The sequence below is a fragment of the Bubalus bubalis genome, chromosome 9 (genome assembly GCF_019923935.1).
Source record: "Bubalus bubalis isolate 160015118507 breed Murrah chromosome 9, NDDB_SH_1, whole genome shotgun sequence".
Lineage (NCBI taxonomy): Eukaryota > Metazoa > Chordata > Mammalia > Artiodactyla > Bovidae > Bubalus > Bubalus bubalis.
The window spans coordinates 66580410-66601183 of record NC_059165.1 but is presented as its reverse complement, the minus strand read 5'-3'; the positions used below and the strand labels follow the sequence as shown (position 1 = coordinate 66601183).

Genomic DNA, 20774 nt, shown 5'->3' with positions numbered 1-20774 from the left:
TTCAGTTCAATTCAGTTCAGTTGCTCAGTTGTGTCCGACTCTTTGCGACCCCATGAATTGCAGCACGCCAGGCTTTCCTGTGCATCACCAACTCCCGGAGTTCACCCAAACTCACGTCCATTGAGTCGGTGATGCCATCCAGCCATTTCATCCTCTGTAGTCCCCTTCTCCTCCTGCCACCGATCCCTCCCAGCATCAGAGTCTTTTCCAATGAGTCAGCTCTTCGCATGAGGTGGCCAAAGTACTGGAGTTTCAGCTTTAGCATCATTCCCTCCAAAGAACACCCAGGACTGATCTCCTTTAGAATGGACTGGTTGGATCCCCTTGCAGTCCAAGGGACTCTCAAGAGTCTTCTCCAACACCACAGTGCAAAAGCATCAATTCTTCGGTGCTCAGCCTTCTTCACAGTCCAACTCTCACATCCATACATGACCACTGGAAAAACCATAGCCTTGACTAGACGGACCTTTGTTGGCAAAGTAATGTCTCTGCTTTTGAATATGCTATCTAGGTTGGTCATAACTTTCCTTCCAAGGAGTAAGCATCTTTTAATTTCATGGCTGCAGTCACCATCTGCAGTGATTTTGGAGCCCAGAAAAATAAAGTCTGACACTGTTTCCACTGTTTCCCCATTGATTTCCCATGAAGTGATGGGACCGGATGCCATGATCTTCATTTTCTGAATGTTGAGCTTTAAGCCAACTTTTTCACTCTCCTCTTTCGCTTTCATCAAGAGGCTCTTTAGTTCCTCTTCACTTTCTGCCATAAGGGTGGTGTCATCTGCATATCTGAGGTTATTGATATTTCTCCTGGCAATCTTGATTTCAGCTTGTGCTTCTTCCAGCCCAGCATTTCTCATGATGTACTCTGCATATAAGTTAAATAAGCAGGTTGACAATATATAGCCTTGATGTACTCCTTTTTCTACTTGGAACCAGTCTGTTGTTCCATGTCCAGTTCTAATTGGTTTCTCAAGAGGCAGGTCAGGTGGTCTGCTATTCCCATCTCTTGAAGAATTTCCCACAGTTTATTGTGATCCACACAGTCAAAGGCTTTGGCATAGTCAATAAAGCAGAAATAGATGTTTTTCTGGAACTCTCTTGCTTTTTCCATGATCCAGCGGATGTTGGCAATTTGATCTCTGGTTCCTCTGCCTTTTCTAAAACCAGCTTGAACATCAGGAAGTTCACGGTTCATGTATTGCTAAAGCCTGGCTTGAAGAATTTTGAGCATTACTTTACTAGCGTGTGAGATGAGTGTAATTGTGTGGTAGTTTGAGCATTCTCTGGCATTTCCTTTCTTTGGGACTGGAATGAAAACTGACCTTGTCCAGTCCTGTGGCCACTGCTCAGTTTTCCAAATTTGCTAGCATATTGAGTGCAGCACTTTCACAGCATCATCTTCCAGGATTTGGAATAGCTCAACTGGAATTCCATCACCTCCACTAGCTTGTTTCGTAGTGATGCTTTCTAAGGCCCACTTTCTTCAGATTCCAGGATGTCTGGCTCTAGGTGAGTAATCACACCATTGTGATTATCTGGGTCGTGAAGATCTTTTTTGTACAGTTCTTCTGTGTATTCTTGCCACCTCTTCTTAATATCTTCTGCTTCTGTTAGGTCCATACCACTTCTGTCCTTTTTCGAGCCCATCTTTGCATGAAATGTTCCCTTTGTATCTCTAATTTTCTTGAAGAGATCTCTAGTCTTTCCCATTCTGTTGTTTTCCTCTATGTCTTTGCACTGGTCACTGAGGAAGGCTTTCTTATCTCTCCTTGCTATTCTTTGGAACTCTGCATTCAGATGCTTGTATCTTTCCTTTTCTCCTTTGCTTTTTGCTTCTCTTCTTTTCACAGCTATTTGTAAGGCCTCCCCAGACAGCCATTTTGCTTTTTTGCATTTCTTTTCCACGGGATGGTCTTGATCCCTGTCTCCTGTACATTGTCACAAACCACCCCACCATCCATAGTTCATCAGGTACTCTATCTATCAGATCTAGTCCCTTAAATCTATTTCTCACTTTCACTGTATAATTATAAGGAATTTGATTTAGGTCATACCTGAATGGTCTAGTGGTTTTCCCTACTTTCTTCAATTCCACCTATGAAAAGTTCTTACCTAAAATAATGAACTTGACTCTAATCAAGTGTCAAGATATAACTATCAGTATAAATGAGGGGGACAGAAGAGCAAGCTAAACAATACCATGAGGAAGTAAATAGCAAAATCCAGAATTTGACACATTCTATGGTACAGTTTCTCCTTGATATCAATGGCATGCCCCTCCCGCCAAAGAAATAGAAGAATGGAAGATACATAAGAAATTGATCAATGAATGTTTGGATCCTGTTTGAAATAAACCCAATTGTTTAAAGAAAAAAGGCATATTTCAAACAACAGGAAATCTACGGGGAGATTATGTCTTAAAAGACATAAAGGAGTTAGCTTTAAAATATACCAGGGTAAAGAAAAATATGATGGGGGGCATTGAGGAGGGATGGTGGGGGAAAAGAAAACAAGATTAGCAAAATGTTATATTGCTGAAACTGAAGTTGAGTAAAAGATACATGGGTTCATTATACCATTCTCTTCCCTTTAGTCAGTGTTTGAAAATTAGCATAAAATATGTAGGTAGGCAGGCAGGCAAGTAAGAATGTAAACAATAGTGGGGAAAGGAAGAAGGAAAGGGAGGGAGGAATGGAGAGATGAAAGGAAAAATGATGCTAGAAAACTGGCATCAGGGAGAAGAATATAATGCAGGGATAACTTAAAAATTTCATCTTGTAACCTTTCCTGAGTTGTATTGACAATATTTAAAATTTTAGAAACAAATCAGGTTTTTAAAAACACAACCGTCCTCCCACCATTACCCGTCTTTAGGGATCAGAATTTTTCATTTTCATCTGATGCTATAAGCATTATATTTAAATATACTCTGTGACTAAAGTATACTTGCTTGATTGGCTACTTAAAGTTTTCTACAAAGGAGCTGCCTGAACAGATGCTACATACACATATTTGCTCAAAAACATCTACTAAAGTGTTTATCCCGTACTTTTTCAAAGATCTTTAATACTTCCTAATTCGTAGTGTTCTTAGTTTGGGAGATAATGAGGTGCAATGACCTAATATTAAAGAATGCTAGACAGAAGGCTATTCATTTTATAGTCTCTTTTATCACCTAAGTTTCTTCCAATATATCTTTAAAAATCCAGTATAAACATGTTTTCTTATATATTAAATATCTCATATGTATAAGATGTCTGGATATAATCCTTTGCCCATAGCCAAATTTACCTTAACCGTCCCAGGACAGATTATACATTTTATTACTTTTATAGTATAAGCTGCAATTAAATGTGGCTGAACAAAGCCATATTTATCTTAGACCAAAACTATTGTTTGGTCTGTGTCACCACTATAGTGCAAGGTATTTTTTTGACAAAACTTAGTACATTTACATGATTGATAAGCCATGAAGATCAGCAAACTGACTGTCATTAACTCTAGACTAGATAATAAACTAAATGTACAAGACACTTAATTTAACTATTCCATAAAATCTCTTTTTAACAATTCCATCCTTCAGAGTCTCTCCAGAGACCTCCTTACCTTTTTGCTCTTTGGAAAGCTGTTCGGCTTGGTCCCAAATTTCAGTGGCATAGAGGAAGTTGGATGTAACCTGAACATAGCTGGCTGCCATGTGGTGAATCCTCTGTGGAATGGTCACTGAAGAACCACTTGCTGAAGCACTACTGGCTCCAGAAGAATAATTTCCTGAATTGCCTGGTGACAGCTTTGGAGAAACAGGGGAAGGCATCCCAACAGCTTTGCTACACACAGAGAAACAGGAAGTTTATTCATATAGAAAATGATGAATGTGAGGAAATTAATGTACGACTGGCTCTTCCTACATGAAAGCTTTTAAAATGTGAAGGTTCTTTTAAACTAAAAGGGAACTGTACTTCCAAAGAAGTACAGCTTCTTTTAAATAAATACTTAGCTCACTAAAGTGTTTATTGTGAGTTATTATTTTATCAAGACTCTTTGGTTTAACCAATGGCAACAGTACAAAAGATGGGAAAGAAGTGAGGAAGTCATATACTTTGGTAAGAGCTGTTCCAAGACTTAGAAGCTAGATCATCTCACTCTCAGCTCAACACACTTTCCACCTATCTGGGCATATAATTAGGTACTTCCCAATTGTTTTATAGAAAGCTGAGTGGATTAACAACACGAGATTTCATGGTATTTTTCATCCTTTCTGTGGGTGAGTGGGATGGAGGTGATGTGGGAATGGAGGACAAACCATAATCATGCCACTGTTATTAAATTTTGGCAGTGTCCAGACATGAACAAAGATAAGTGCAAGGTGATAAAACTCCAACTAGCCACAGAACTCAAGCTTAGAAAGGTTGAGGAGTTGTTAAAAAAAAAAAAAAAATACTCAAGACTTCTACAGGTGAAATGTTCCTTCTCTAATCTTTCTAAGAGCATGTTTAAGATATTTTCAACTTAAAAAAAAAAAAATGATAACGGTAAAGAATCCGCCTGTAATGTGGGAGACCTGGGTTTGATCCCTGGGTTAGGAAGATCCCCTGGAGAAGGGAATGGCTACCCACTTCAGTATTCTGACCTGGAGAATTCTATGGACAGAGGAGCCTGGCAAGCTATGGGGTCACAAAGAATTGGTCATGACTGAGCGACTTTGACTTTCACAAAAAGTACCTTTTTTGGAAAGTGGCCAAACCCATTCCACTTTCACATAAAAATAAACTTGTCACATAAAATTTTACAGAATAAAATTTACCTACCTTCCCAAGCCTGGTGATGGTGCTTGAGAGTTATTGTAAGAATTCTGTGGAGAAAAGAGAATGTACTTAATAATTAAAAAAAAAAAAAAAAGGCAATTTATGAAGTAATATTTAATTATGATGTAATAAATATATTCAAAAGCATTGGGCCAGTACTGATCTTAAGAAACCAAAATGTGTGTGTGTGTGTGTGTGTGTGTATAAATATGCAACAGAAGGAAGTTATTTAGATAAGAGCTGGGGTGTTCTGGAAGACTGAAAAGTGAGAGACAAAGAATGAGTAACATTCAGATGGATAAAGAAGAGGGGAGAAGGCATAGAGCAAGGCAAGTCATCCTATGTACAAAGGCTGCAGACAAGAGAGTGTATATGACCCAGACAATTTACCTGGAGTAAACTTCAGAAAAGAAAGAAGGAGAGTGAGAGAGAGATTGATCTTGAGGGCCTTGTAGGTCAGGATAAGAATCTTTCACTTGACCCTGCAGGCAATGCTAAGCTATTAAAGCATTCCAAGTCATTATCAGGGCTGAATTTTAGGAAGACTTATGTAGGGCTATCACGAAAAAACATTAAGTTTTGTGATAAAAATAGATTATATACATTGAAAGATTACTAACAGCTACTGTATATAGCTACATAGGTTCCACAATCAGATATGTGTGCATTTTAAACCTCAAACTATTTGAAAGTTCCCAAATAGTAGTTCTTCCTCTCCTATGACAGGAAAAACATGAGGGTACTTCTGAGGTGGGAATAGGAGACTTTACAAATTTTGTCTCCTGGGAAACAGATACTCTTACTGTGTACTTACCTTCAGATGCTCTGTCAGCGTCTTTGAATACTTCAGAGCAGTTTCTTTCTTCAGTTTGAAGAGCCTCAGGTACAGCAAAGACTGGCATCGCAGGCTAGCCAACAGAAAAGGACAGCTTATTTACCAGGATAACAGACTCTGGCCGCATCTCATAGACAAGCTTCACATTGCACCAGAGTACACAAGTGACTCATATGAGCAGACCATGGCATAAGGTCAATGACACTAACTCTTAGGCAAAACCAAAAGGTGTGATGTTATTAAGGTACACAACCTAGGGAGGGAAAGGAAAAGGAAGAGACCTAGGACTAGCCTCCTATTTGGAGAAGGCAATGGCAACCCACTTCAGTACTCTTGCCTGGAAAATCCCATGGACGGAGGAGCCTGGTAGGCTGCAGTCCATGAGGAGGAGCCTAGTAGGCTGCAGTCCATGGGGTCACGAAGAGTTGGACACGACTAAGCGACTTCCCTTTCATGCATTGGAGAAGGAAACGGCAACCCACTCCAGTGTTCTTGCCTGGAGAATCCCAGGGATGGGGGAGCCTGGTGGGCTGCCATCTATGGGGTTGCACAGAGTCGGACACGACTGAAGTGACTTAGCAGCCTCGTCTTTGTTGACATTCAAAAATCAAAACCTCAGCCCCAGGACACCAACGTGTCATTTATAACATAGGGACTAAAAAATCATTGCGGGGGAATTTCCTGGCAGTCCAGTGGTTAGGATTCAGTGCTTCATCTTTCTCTGTTGTGGTCCGGGTTTACTCCCTAGTCAGGAAACTAAGATCCTATATAAGCCGTATGGCACAGCCACCCCTCCCAACACCCCTGCCTCCCCCGCCACAAAAAAAACTTCAGAGCATAATTTCTACATCAAACTAAAAATAATCTAAAACAACAAAACTAGGAACTCACTTGTAAATATTACAACTCTGAAGTAACATATGTAAAACCAACATGGCTTACAAAGGCCCTGCATGGTCATCACTGCCTACCTCTCCAATCACTTTCACTTACTTCTTTCTCCTGGGTCTTTTAGTTTCCTGACACAAGGTTTCCAGTTTCTTTTCACTATCCAGCCCTTGTAAATGTTTCCTCTACCTAAGGACTAAGTATCCCTATAGTTTACCTTTACAGTTATATAAACTTTTCCTTCAAAGTACTTAATTCATGTACTTGTGTGGTTATTTGATTAACTTCTGTCTCTTCACACTATACCCTAGACTCCATGACAAATAGGACTGTGCCAGTTTTTTTCTACAGTTGCTCTCCCAGTTGTTAAACCCAGTGCCAGGTAAAGTAAATAACCATGATAAATAAACTCTCTCTCTGGGGATAAGCAAACAAGTCATTTCTTTATTCTGAGCAAGTTAGATGTGTGCTACCTGAGGTAAGGAATGCGTGCATGCAAAGTCGCTTCAGTCGTGTCTAACTCTTTGCAACCCTATAGACTATAGCCCGAGAGATTCCTCTGTTCATGAGATTCTCCAGGCAAAAATATTGGAATGGGTTGCCATGCCCTCCTTTAGGGGATCTTCCTGACCTGGGGATTGAACCCATATCTCCTGCGACTCCTGCACTGCAAGTAGATTCTTTACTGCTGAGCTGCCAGGGAAGCCCCAAAGGTAAGGTATATGTATATGTAAATTGAGGGAGAGGATACCAAATGAAGAGCCTGGATTTTTTATAGTGTCCATCTTTACTGAAATACACAATAGAAGCCTCAGTGTACAAAAAAAGAAAAGTAAACTATAGTCAAATCCAAAAAAAAAAAAGCCTAAAAAAGTGATCACTTAATAGAAAGTTCTAATATCATTCTCACTCTACCAAGGCTTTTATTTTGTCAAGAGGGCAATGGAGGAGAGGCTCTCAACAACTAAAAATTTTCAGTAGGAATTCTGTTGTTTTCTTCTTGACCCATCAAGAATAGATTTATGACTGGGTTATGGAAGGCCGATTCAAGGATAACTTTCAGAAGAACACAGACAGAAACTGCTTTGTCATCTAGCAGAGGCTAACATACAACACTTACCATAGCACTGTAAGTCTTTTATCTGCAGCTGTAGCATCTGGTGCCAAGTAATTCTTTAGCTTCATAGTGTATCTGTGAGATAAGAGAAGAAACAAAGGACACAAAATATAATACTTCATCTGTTTTATGACCTCCTCAGTCCTCTAAACATTAGAATCAAACTTAAAGACAAAAATACCCACTAAAGTGTCTACTTCTCCTTATCCAAGGACAATAAAGGATTAAGGATCCTCTTTAGCTATTATTTTATAAATTAGTCATTTCCAAGAAGGAACAGAGAAATATTATTGCCAATAATGCGGCAAGTTTCCCCACTTACTTGATGAGCTCCACCGTTTCTGAATACATAAGGAATGGGGATTTGGATTCCTGAGCATTTTTCTCTAATGCATTCCCACATTCAATGAAAGATACCACAGCATCAAGATAGTATACAGCTTTCTCAAACCTATCAGACTGAAGAAAGGAGAATAAAGGTAAATGAGAGCCACATTGATGTGCTACGAGAACAAATGAAGATTCAAGTTAATTTGATTAAAGATATAAATATTTACATACCAATGCATCTGCATTGTGCTTTAGCTTTTTTGCTTCTTGTAAATAATGGTCTGCTGAATAATTTCTGCAATGTAAATTTTTTATTTTAAGTAAAATGGGAAATATTTTCCTAAGATAATATTAGTTTTATAGCCCTCAGTTTTCATGTCCTCAAGTAAAGAACATGAGCTATTACTAAACATTTGATTAATTTTTTCCCTGACAAATGTTTCTATTAGGTTAAGAGCATAAATCATTTGAAAGATTGAGAGTAAACAGAATGCAGGTAGGAAAAATAACCTTTATCAAAAGGGAGGGGAAAAAACCCTACGTTACTTACTTATTTGAGACATGAGACAGTCTTTATTTTAAACCTACACTGTTTTACTTAAGAAAGCCTTTAAACAGTAAAGTCAGCAAAGGTCTCCATGAGAATCATGAAGGTAAATTAAGTTAAAAGGAGAAATACTTGGACTTGAAGGTGCCTTTAAAATTAAAAATCTGAATGTTCTGTCACAATATCACAATACAACAATATCACAATACAACCAATTCTTCCGAGCACTGACAGACATTAAAATGAGTTTCTTATACACTGACTGGAATGATTTCTTAAATGCATAAAAAATCTTATTTATCTTACCTGTCATCAAAGGCAAGCTTCGTTCTCCGAGGCTTAGAAGCATCAGGAGTTGGTGCAGATGGAGGACAGTTAGAAGAACTATTTGGAGCCTTTTCCTGACCAGAAAAATAAAAACAAAAACTATGTTGAAAATTATGAAATTAAAATTAAACTAGAAGTATTTCTTAGCTCGTGGTTAAAAAGCAAACAAAATTCCATTGTCTGTGGTAGTTAATTCCCTTGTTATAAAAATTTAAAATTTCATAATGTAAATGTCCTTTTTATGGAATGAGCCCATTTTAAATAACCAAGAATATTCTTTATAATATTCAGTTCAGTCAGTCAGTCGTGTCCAACTCTTTGTGACCCCATGAACCACAGCACGCCAGGCCTCCCTGTCTATCATCAACTCCTGGAGTCTACCCAAACCCATGTCCATTGAGTTGGTGATGCCAACCAACCATCTCATCCTCTATCATCCCTTTCTCCTCCTGCCCTCAATCTTTCCCAGCATCAGGGTCTTTTCAAATGAGTCAGCTCTCTGCATCAGGCAGCCAAAGTACTGGAGTTTCAGCTTCAACATCAGTCCTTCCAATGAACACCCAGGAACAATCCATCTCCTTTAGGATGGACTGGCTGGATCTCCTTGTGGTCCAAGGGACTCTCAAGAGCCTTCTATTAGGGGTCTACTATGTGGGAGGCAATGACACTGACACTTGTAAAAACTTAAGGAATACACAAATCTAGTATCAATATAGCAGTATTACTTCAGACAAAATTTGCTGGTAATAACTGGTCAATGAAAACAATTACAATATCTACAATTTACTATGTGCTTACTATTTACTAGGCACTAAGTTAACTAAGTACTTAGTATAATCATTAATCCTTTAACAACCCTATGAAATATGGACTGCTATTCAGTTCAGTTCAGTTCAGCCGCTCAGTCGTGTCCGACTCTTTGCGACCCCATGAATCACAGCACACCAGGCCTCCCTGTCCATCACCAACTCCCGGAGTTCACTCAGACTCACGTCCATCGGGTCAGTGATGCCGTCCAGCCATCTCATCCTCTGTCGTCCCCTTCTTCTCCTGCCACCAATCCCTCCCAGCATCAGTCTTTTCCAATGAGTCAACTCTTCGCATGAGGTAGCCAAAGTACTGGAGTTTCAGCTTTAGCATCATTCCTTCCAAAGAAATCCCAGGGCTGATCTCCTTCAGAATGGACTGGTTGGATCTCCTTGCAGTCCAAGGGACTCTCAAGAGTCTTCTCCAACACCACAGCTCAAAAGCATCAATTCTTTGGCACTCAGCCTTCTTCACAGTCCAACTCTCACATCCATACATGACCACAGGAAAAACCATAGCCTTGACTAGATGAACCTTTGTTGGCAAAGTAATGTCTCTGCTTTTGAACATGCTATCTAGGTTGGTCATAACTTTCCTTCCAAGGAGTAAGCGTCTTTTAATTCCATGGCTGCAGTCACCATCTGCAGTGGTTTTGGAGCGCCCCAAAAATAAAGTCTGACACTGTTTCCACTGTTTGCCCATCTATTTCCCATGAAGTGATGGGACCAGATGCCATGATCTTTGTTTTTTGAATGTTGAGCTTTAGGCCAACTTTTTCACTCTCCACTTTCATTTTCATCAAGAGGCTTTTGAGTTCCTCCTCATTTTCTGCCATAAGGGTGGTGTCATCTGCATATCTGAGGTTATTGATATTTCTCCCGGCAATCTTGATTCCAGCTTGTGCTTCTTCCAGCCCAGCGTTTCTCATGATGTACTCTGCATATAAGTTAAATAAGCAGGGTGATGATATACAGCCTTGACGTACTCCTTTTCCTATTTGGAACCAGTCTGTTGTTCCATGTCCAGTTCTAACTGTTGCTTTCTGACCTGCATACAAATTTCTCAAGAGGCAGGTCAGGTGGTCTGGTATTTCCATCTCTTTCAGAATTAGGATAGAATAAAAAATAGTCTCAAGGAAGCTGAGCAACTTGCCCAAGTCCAAACAGCTTTTAAGTAGTATTCCTGGAATTCGGGTTTTATGTCAGATCTATCAGATTTCAAAAGCCTAGACACTTTCTTAAATTTTATTCCGCCTCCTATCAACATGTCCATTCTGTCTCCTATCAACAGAGACCTTTAACGCAAGGGCTATGACCCTGTCCTCCCAACAGCTTCCCCTCTGGTCCTATCTTCAATAAATTGAATACACATTTTTTCCCATTAAAAAAACCATAAATAAGTAGAATTTCTCCTATGACTTCATAAATGTCTCAACATTAGAAAACCCAATAATATATATATTTTTATTACTTCTGCTTAAAAGAGACCATGTAATAACCATTTTTTTTCCTTTTCTTGTAAAAGAGTCCTTTCAAGTTCCACCTATTACAGCTTTCTTCAAGAATGAAAATAAAAGCCCTGAGATTTGAAAAAATACTAAACTCTTTATGGTAAAATCTGCACATTTACCAAATGGCTTCCTGAATACTACTGCAATCTAACATAACTTGGACAGCTTTCCCCCTGTGTTTTATAAACAGATCTATTAAGGTTGGCACAAAAGTAATTGTGGTTCCAGACCATGAATTTTAAATCATTACAACTAGGCTAAACATATCTTTATTAATCAAAATAGGAACCATTACGGTCAACATGTTCTTGCCAATGAGAAATAAGTTTGTCTATTCCTGTAGTGAAAAAAATCCATGCTTTGGGATTCCATGAACTCTTGGAAAGCATTTTTTGCGCCCTACTGGCTGTGGAAGCATTTCCCCTGCAAAAAGTTGTTGAGATGCTTGAAGTGGTAGTTGGTTGGCAAGAGGTAAGGTGAATATAGCAGATGGGGCAAAACTTCGTAGCCCAATTTGTTCAACTTTTGAAGTGTTGGTTGTTCAATGTGCAGTTGGGCGCTGTCGTGGAGAAGAATTGGGCCCTTTCTGTTAACCAATCGGGCCCTTTCTGTTAACCAATGCTAGCTGCAGGCATTGCAGTTTTTAGTGCATCTCATCAATTTGCTGAGCATACTTCTCAGATGTTAATAGTTTTGCTGGGATTTAGGGAGCTATAGTGGATCAGACTGGCAGCAGACCACTAAACAATGACCATGACTTTTTTTGGGTGCAAGTTTGGCTTTGAGAAATGCTTTGGAGCTTCTTATTGGGCCAATCACTGCTGCTGGTGGTGGTTGTATAAAATCCACTTTTCATTGCATCTGATTGAGAAATGGTTCATTGTTGGTGCGCAGAAAAAGAGAGGACACTTCAAAATGATGATTTTTTTAATTTTCAGTCAGCTCAAGAGCCACCCACTTATCAAGCTTTTTCTCCTCCATAATTTGCTTCAAACACCAAATGACTGTAGAATGGTTGACATTGAGTTCTTCGGCAATCTTTTGTGTTGTTGTAAGAGGATCAGCTTCAATGATGGCTCTCAGTCTGTCGTTGTCAACTTCGATGGCTGGCCACTCGCTCATCTTCAAGGTTCTCATCTCCTTCATAAAACTTTTGAACCACCATTGCACTGTACGTTCATTAGCAGTTTCAGGGTCAAATGCATTGTTGATGTTGCGAGTTGTCTCTGCTGCTTTACCACCCATTTTGAACTCAAATAAGAAAATCACTCGAATTTGATTTTTGTCTAACATCATTTCCATAGCATAAAATAAGTTTAAAATGAATAGTAAGTAATAAAAGTCACTAGCAAAAAAACATGAAGTGAGAACTGTGCATTAAAATAATGTACAACATAATCATATTTATTTACAAATGTATTCCAATAGCAAGTGGCAAATTTCAACAATGCAAAAACCTCAATTATGTTTGCACCAACTTAAATATAAGTGCCTAAGTTTAAATCTATTGAAGGAAAAGTGAAGTTTCTGAAAATAAAGAAAAATTACTATGTGTGGTAAGAAATGCTAACTAGACTTTCTGTGGTTGAGTAAGTTTTTGCAATATATATACATATAGGAAATCATTCTGTTGTATACCTGAAACTAATACAATGTTATATATCAACTTTATTTCAATTAATTAAAAAAACTGGTAGAAAAGGACTAACAAAATTTCAGTCAGCATATAGAAGGTGTGAAAATATCATTAATCTAACTGAATTCTACAGGTCGCTGTCTCTAATTCACATGGAAGACACAGTCTTTTCATTACAAAAATCTACCATATAAGTACGCTGTTTTACAAAGCAACTCAACAAATTTCAAAAGATTACTGCATGCGGATCACTTTCTAGCCCCTTCTACAAGGTAGAAGTACTAATCAAAAGACAACCAGAAAATCTCTGTATGTTTGGAAATTGAGTAACACACTTAAGTATTCTTGGATCAAAAATGGAATCACACAAGAAATTAAAAAACATTTTGAACTGAGTTATAAAAATATTATATACCAAGTCTTGAAGATGCAGCTAAAGCAGTAATTAGAGGAAAATATATAGTCTAACTGCTTATATTTGAATATTAGAGAAAAAGAGCTTACAATTAGTTTTGAAAAACAAGCTTAGTATCCATCTTTAAAAGTTAATAAACAGAACAGCAAAACAAAAAGACATAAGAAAGGAAATTATAAAGAGTATAAGTTAATGATATAGAAAACAAAAATAAACTACAGTGAATAAAGACAAAGAAAGGCTGTTTTTTTGAAAAAGACAAGTAAAAGTGATAAGCCTCTGATGAAATTGATGAAAGAAGAGAAAGACGGTACAGAAAACTAAAATTAAAAATAAAAGACAATATAAGAAGCAATATTAAAGATATTAAAAATAAAAGGCTATACTGAACAAAACTTATGCCAACATATTTCAAAAATTTGGTATCAGCAAATATCTAGAGAAACAGAAAATAAAAATTATATGTAATTTTGGTTTATCATATTATCTAATTTTATCCAGTAAGTTAAACACTGGATAAAGTACAAACAAGTGAGACACAAATCCCTGCTTTCAAGAAGCTGACAAGAGTAGAGACATAGACATTGAACTTTACCTATGAGATAACAGAAACCAAATGAGCAGAAGAGCTCACTTAATGAGTGCATTTTAAAAAGAAAGAAAGAGAGAGAAGAAGTTTAAAAGAAGAAGCATACAGGTCTCAAATCCTACAGTTCAAGGATGGGAAATGGAGAAAGAATCAGCCAGCAGGTAAACAGAGAACTAGGTCAGGGAAGGAGGCCTACAGAACAGGTTCCTCAAGGACACTACCTAAACTGCTATGGGAGTGGCCCAGCTGGAGAAAACGCCTTCGGTGTATCTCAATTTGAGACATTGTTCACAATTTAAATTACCTCAAAATTTAAAAGATTTAATCACCACATTTAATAAGCAGGACTAACTGCCTTTGTCAATTTTTTTCAACTGTTAAACAGTTGCTTATTTTAAGTCACAAATAATAATGCAGTAAATTATATGCTTAAAAATCTAGGTATTTTCTTAATTTTGTCAGGGAGTTTGCTCCTGATCATATCATTTTAGAAAGCAATGAAAAAACCTGATAAACAAATTTAGGATTAGAGCCTAAGTACAGCCTTGAAAAAGCTCCTCTGATCTAGTTATGCACCCACAAACATTAATATTCCCCTACCTGATGATCATGCTCTAGGGCTAATTCCAGTGCTAGCTCAGCTAAAGAATATTTTTCTTCTTCATGAAGCCAAATGGTTGCTTTAGTACTTTATGTAGTATAACTAGCTTGTAAAATCTAACTCTAAATAATCCAAAGACAATTTAAAACCATAGACAAGAACCCAATCAGAACAACTGGAGTTATTTATAAATTTGATCATAAACAACTGTTCTTCCATAACCAACCTTTCCAGTTATGGAAAACCAACTTTTCCAATTTCTACCTTAACTAATAATATGCGTGTGTCCAGATGACTTCATTCCTTTCATGGTCTCAGATCACAGCACAAGTTTATTATCAGACTATGACATTTTGAGAGTAAAAATGAACAGATCTGTAAGATTAGTAAGATGTTTACAAAATTTTCAAAGCACAGTTACCTTGGAGAAGTCACGTGGCAAGGAGATTTTTTTCAAAAGGCTCAGGTCCCTCAGTGCCTTACCTTGACCTCCTTAGAGCTACTGGAAGTCTTTCCTTCAGTCCTCTTCTGCTTTGATGCGGAGGAACTGTTTTTGCTGCTGGCACTATTTTCCTTGTTGCTGTTATTACTTGACTTTAAGGAAGAAGACTGACTAACAGTCCTCTTCCGAGAGCCATGCTCTGTTTTTGGATCTTTTGAAGGAACAGGCCCAGCAGGAGAAGGCAATAAATCTTTTTCTTTAGCAGCACTCTGTTTAGATGACCTGCCAAACCAAACAAATGCCCTCATTTCTCCACATAGTCATTTAAGAGTGATGGACTTTTCCCATTTGACTTTGCCTGATTTCAAAACAAATTTGTTTTTCCCTATTTGATTATTAGAACATATGATTTCTATAAAACAAAATAAAACTATAAATTTCAAGAGGGCAGATATCTTCTCCAGTGTTTCCTCCCCATTATGGTTGTATACTCAGTGCCTAAGCCTTGGTCTGCCATACACAAGTATTCAATAAATAGTGATTGAATAAAAGAACAAAAAGAGGAATGGTGAATGAAGATACTAATGCTTAAATGTCTCCTGCAGCAATACATAAGCTTGCCATCCAGCCTGAAAGTGGTAAAGCTTTACTTTAATTCTTATCCTATGAATACTTTCTATTCTTCTAAAAACAGAGATAAAGTGACTGAATCTTGCTTTTAATCCCAATTAACTAAAAGCAAAACCTCCCACTATTGTGGTATATGACTGTGTACAGAAATGTATAACATATACATACTAAATGGAATATTCTAAGAGCACATTAGAAAGTACCCAGCAGCAAATAACACACATAGATCAACACACATGTTAACATGTTTTGCAGACATACTCTTTGTTGCTGGATGGCTTGTGGCCTGCCATATTCTTGTCCTCTGTTTTAGGTTTCTTGCTCTCATTGGCTCGGTTATCATCTTCATTCTGGATGAAAAATAGAGGAAAAAAAGCAGTTAGGTTTTGATTTTTATTCATCTAATTTCAGTTTTCAGTGCTAGTCACCGTCAAATAGTTAATCTCTGATATACTTCAGAAAGAAGATAAATGTGAAGTCAAAGAACTCATTTAAACAGTGTTAAATAAATTAGGTTTTTAAGTCTGAGAAGAAGTCTCCTATTTTAGATAAGAAAAGCCGAAATGCTGAAACAGTCTTTTAAATGGCATCTTTTCAGTCTGATGATTTGAGGAGGGGGGATGAGATAATTAAGATATAATTCACATACCATAAAATTCATCTGTGTTGTAAGATTATTTGTCAATATTTTATTTCTTTGTAATGAATGAATATATTCCATTGTATGGGTATACCACATTTTATTTATCCATTCATCATTTGAATTTTTCCTACTTTTCAAGTATAGGTTTTTGTATGGACAAGTTTTCATTGTTCTTGGGTATATACATAGGAATGAAATTGCTGAGTCATAAGGGAATACTGTCTATTTACTTTTTGAGGAACTGTTAAACTATGTCCCAAAGTGGCTACATCAGTTTACATTCCCATAGGCACTGTCGTTCTCCACATCTTCACCAACACTTGTTACTGTCCATCTTTTTGCTTTTAGCCAAGACTAATGATTTTTGAAAAACTTGTTTGCTGAAACAAAAGCTATGGGCCTGTCTATAATTATCAAGCTACTATGTTTGGGGAATTTAAGTTTTCCTATTGATTTAAATATCAGGGCACAAATATTGCAAACATCCTGCCTTACAAAAGAATTTGTTCCCATACACAAATGATTAAAGTTGGACATGTGAAAACATGAGAAAAAGGAATCCACATCTTTCATTATCCTTGGCTGGTCTCTTTCTCAGTATTATCTGCTTTATCTTCAAGAATAATTTTACCAAAGCAACAAATCTCAAAAATCATCACTGGAAAATACCCTGGTGGTCCAGTGGTTAGGACTCAGTGCTTTCACTGTTGGGGCCTGGGCTCAATCCCTGGTGAGGGAACTAAGATCCTGCAAGTTGTATGGCATTCTGGGGCGGGGAGGGGGCGGGGGCGGGGTGGGGTTGTGAATAATCATCACTAAGTTTCCTGGTGATATACATTTTATAAAATAAAAATTTCATTTACAGGTATTGATATAAAAAAACTTGTGAGGAATACATGCCAATGAAATGTGGGGGAGGTAAGGAGATATGCTTAGTCGCTCAGTTGTGTCCAACTCTTGGCGACCCCATGGGACCGTAGCCCACCAAGCTCCTCTGTCCATGCGATTCTCCAGGCAAGAATACTGGAGTGGGTTGCCATTTCCTTCTCCAACAGAGATATGGAACACTCCTTTTAGAGGAAGGGGATTTTTTTATTACAAGTTATGTATACTGTAAAATTTTAAACAAGAGTAAAATATACTCAGTATATTATATGTTAAATGTCTGAAAAAGTTTACAAAGATTTGTAATACCTTTTTAAAGATAAAAGAACCATTTTTTTAATTCCATAAGAAACATCTTATTTTTTTAAGGAGCAGAATCTATCATATACAAGCTCTTATTTCATATAATTTCTATGAATTATATAGAATAATATAAAATCCTATAACTAAGTCCACCAATGTGAGGTTGTGGGCTCTAGAATCCAGCAGCCCTAAAGAGTTTACCAGTTGAATAAAGCATCCCTTTACTACAATAATGGAAGCTCTTAGCTATAGTACTAAAAGTAGGAAGCTTCAGTTTTCTAGAAATTCAAATTTTAAAAAATCTTCAACTTTTGAAGATGCAAAAAAAAAATAAAGTGTTATTCTCATTTGTCCAGATACATCAGCAACAGCACACAGTACTGTGGTTCCAAGGAAAAAGAGGGAAAACCGCAGGCTCATTTCATTTTAAGAAAATGCTATATTCCTCCTGTCCTCCTACATGAGATTCTCAGGGTCAACTGGGACTGGGATTTTGTTCTGAGTCCACCTGCTATCCCGTTCACCTGCTCATGTTTTCAATATCTTACAATCGCATTCACACATGTGTATCAAGGGAAATTATACTATTCTACAATACAAATTAGTAAAATGTACTCTCCTCTAAAGATTTTTCACTAAAGTTGAGAGATCACACTTCTTTCCAAAAAATCTGTCCCTGTATGTAAGTTTTTCAGCTCCATTGTACGTCCATTATTTTCCAATCACAGATATCCATGAATTTTCTTATTTCCTGGGTTTAAAAAAAGCTGACCTTAAAAGTATATACCAAGCTTTATCCGTAAATCCAAATTATCTTGGAATTATTTAGGGAGGAGAGCTGGTTATGTGCCAGCAGATGTTTTTAATTCTGAACTTGCAGATATGAGTGTTTGAAAAAGCAGAAAAGCTGTGGCACAGCTATGTACAATGGATTGGTGAAATCCTTAAGGACATGTTAAAATTGGTGAGTCAATTTACTAGCTGGAATTTGTAATCTAAAACATGTCACTTGGTCTGGATATAAGACAGAAGAAAGTGTTATAAAGTGTGACAACCTGGAGAGTACATATCCCAACTAAAGACATTTAAAACCAAAATTTTAAGAATGTTGTAAAGGCCAGTTTGCAATCTTTGCTTCGTTCTCACCTCTACAATGGCCAGCACACACTATGAACAGATGCCCTGGTTCATTTCTTATCTGAATCAGAAATTCAGATAAGAAATGAACCTTTAGTAAAGAATTAGAAACTATAATTCTTTACTAAAGGAGACAGGGAGAGGCACAGTGGTCCTCAAGAGACTCTTGTGTCTGTTGCCTCATCAGGGCTTTAGGCTCACCTCTATTTTCCCTCATAGCTATGAATTAACTAGCTAGTTTTTGGCTTAATGAGATTTCCACTGCATTTTAGAGGATGATGTTCACACAACAACAAGAACAACAAAAAACCCATTACAAACCTTATGTTTCCTCTTGCCTTTGTTGGAAACTTTCTCTGAGGCTTGTTTCTGAGCCTCTCTTGTGTGCTTTTCTGGCACATTTTTCTTTTCCCCCTTGGGTGGCTCTGTTTCTTTGTAAGGCTTTCCTGGTATTCTAGTCAAGAGATTCAGGTCAATCTTCACAATAAGTGGATACCTGTCATCAGGCTCACTGAGGGGTGAAAGAAGTTCCTTCTCTTCCATAGGAGAGAACATTCGTTGCCGAAAAAAGCTATCTTCTTCCTCCACTGAGGAGGGTTTAACGGGAGTCCTATTACTCTCAGGGTACTTAGGAGTTTGTGAGGAAGGAGGAAGGCTCTCGCTTTCATCCGAATCTGAGGATGAGGTATCTGTTTCTATAATTTCCCTTGATTTCTGGGAAGATTTACTTGTTGACTTGTATTTCTTTTTCTCTGCTGAAGGTCGAGGGGAAGATTTGGACTCCTTTTTTATATTGGGTTTTCTTGAGCCTTTGGTGGCTGCTTTGTGTCTGCTGGAGGGCATGCTGGTAGCCATGTCTACAGGAGTTTCACTCTCTATCTTCAGGCCTCCACGGGGCTCTTCAGCAGCTGCCTTCTCAGTCTTTTTGGGTTGTTTTTTTCCTACAGTTCTCCTCTGTGCTGTGCTGTCACTCTGGGCAGGAGACTTTTGCCTCCCACGCCCACTTTCTGATCCCTTTTGGACAGTTTTGGAGTCTCGTCCAGGAGTAGCAGAACTTGTTTCTTTAGGACCACCTGGATCTGTGTAGCTATTCCCTGTGCCCTGTTCTCGGCCTTCCTTTTTATAGCCTTGAGATGATGGGATATTACTGTCCACAGAAGAAGCTGGTGACACTTTATGTGGATTTACTTTATTCAGCCAGTTATCAAGTTGCCATTTATTTGTGGGAGGTGGTTCAGGCTGAAAAACAGAGAAAGAAGTATGCTTTTTCAGTACTGAAACTTTCTCCTTTCTTCATAATCTCAAGGAAGAGGAAAAAACACAATGCCTAACACCACAAAAGCATTTGTTTTTCATAGTTCTAACTGAACCAAAGCAAAAGGCTAAAAATAATAATAGCTCTAATCACTTCAATGAGAAGATAAGCTAATTATTATATATATAGCCTTTAAATATTAAATAGCCCTGTCAGGAATCCATACAGTACATTTAATTCCAGAAGGCAAACAAACGATGTAGGAACCAACAGAGATTTTAAACCACATTTTATCAAGCTACAGTGAATTTATACTATTTAAGACTTCTTTTCACCATAACTAAACAACATGAGTCACCAGGCTGAAACAAAAATAAAGCTCAAAGTAAATGCTGGGCATCACCAGGGGCCTTCAGAGTGCCTACAGAAGGGACCCTCTTGGCTCCCTCTCACCTCAGGAGATGCACTCTGGGATGGCTCATTTGCCTCACTGTCACTGGAACTACTTTCACTCTCTGAGTCAGATCCAGAGCTGCTTTCAGATCCACTGTGGCTGCTAGAATCATCCCTGGAGTTATCTGCCCCTTCACTATTATGGTGTGAAGGTTCAGAGTTACTGAAAGAAATAAAAAATATAAATGACCAAAAGATTTTTTTTTCAGAATGACAACCCGTAAGCATTCAAAGTTGACACTCCACTTTATTTAAAATGTTTACTATTTGTTAAGCTCTTCAAATTCTATTATTCTTAAACTTCATTATAAATGAAATAAATACTTCCTTAAAAAGTTTCTGAAATGCAGCATTAGCCACTAGTACTCACCTTTAATAAAAGCTTTACTGGGGTACAAAATACTCTAAAATTCATTTATTTTAAACACACAATTCACAATGATTTTTAGTTAATTTACAGAGTTGTAATAATAATATTTACTTTATAAGGTCAATTACTCTATCACTACACACTGTTATCAGATTTACCCTTCCACTCTAAATAAAACAAAAAATAAAAGGATGCCTACCTTCCTGGTGTACTCCTTGGCATTGTCTTATCACAATCCTAAAATTAA

General features: G+C 37.6%; 1 protein-coding gene across 4 annotated transcripts in view; it reads right to left on the bottom strand.

Annotated features, from left to right (window-relative positions):
* AFF4 (AF4/FMR2 family member 4) overlaps positions 1 to 20774 on the bottom strand; it is an 85588-nt gene that overhangs the window by 7145 nt on the left and 57669 nt on the right. For all 4 annotated transcript variants that reach the window (XM_025292704.3, XM_025292705.3, XM_025292706.2 and 1 more), the window contains 12 exons: positions 20727 to 20764; positions 20158 to 20320; positions 18771 to 19688; positions 15743 to 15831; positions 14893 to 15133; positions 8831 to 8925; positions 8209 to 8272; positions 7970 to 8106; positions 7651 to 7722; positions 5622 to 5715; positions 4811 to 4854; positions 3609 to 3829 (listed from right to left, as the gene is read on the bottom strand). In XM_025292704.3, the coding sequence (XP_025148489.1) occupies positions 3609 to 3829; positions 4811 to 4854; positions 5622 to 5715; positions 7651 to 7722; positions 7970 to 8106; positions 8209 to 8272; positions 8831 to 8925; positions 14893 to 15133; positions 15743 to 15831; positions 18771 to 19688; positions 20158 to 20320; positions 20727 to 20764 (2176 nt within the window). The remainder of the gene's footprint in view (positions 1 to 3608; positions 3830 to 4810; positions 4855 to 5621; positions 5716 to 7650; positions 7723 to 7969; positions 8107 to 8208; positions 8273 to 8830; positions 8926 to 14892; positions 15134 to 15742; positions 15832 to 18770; positions 19689 to 20157; positions 20321 to 20726; positions 20765 to 20774) is intronic.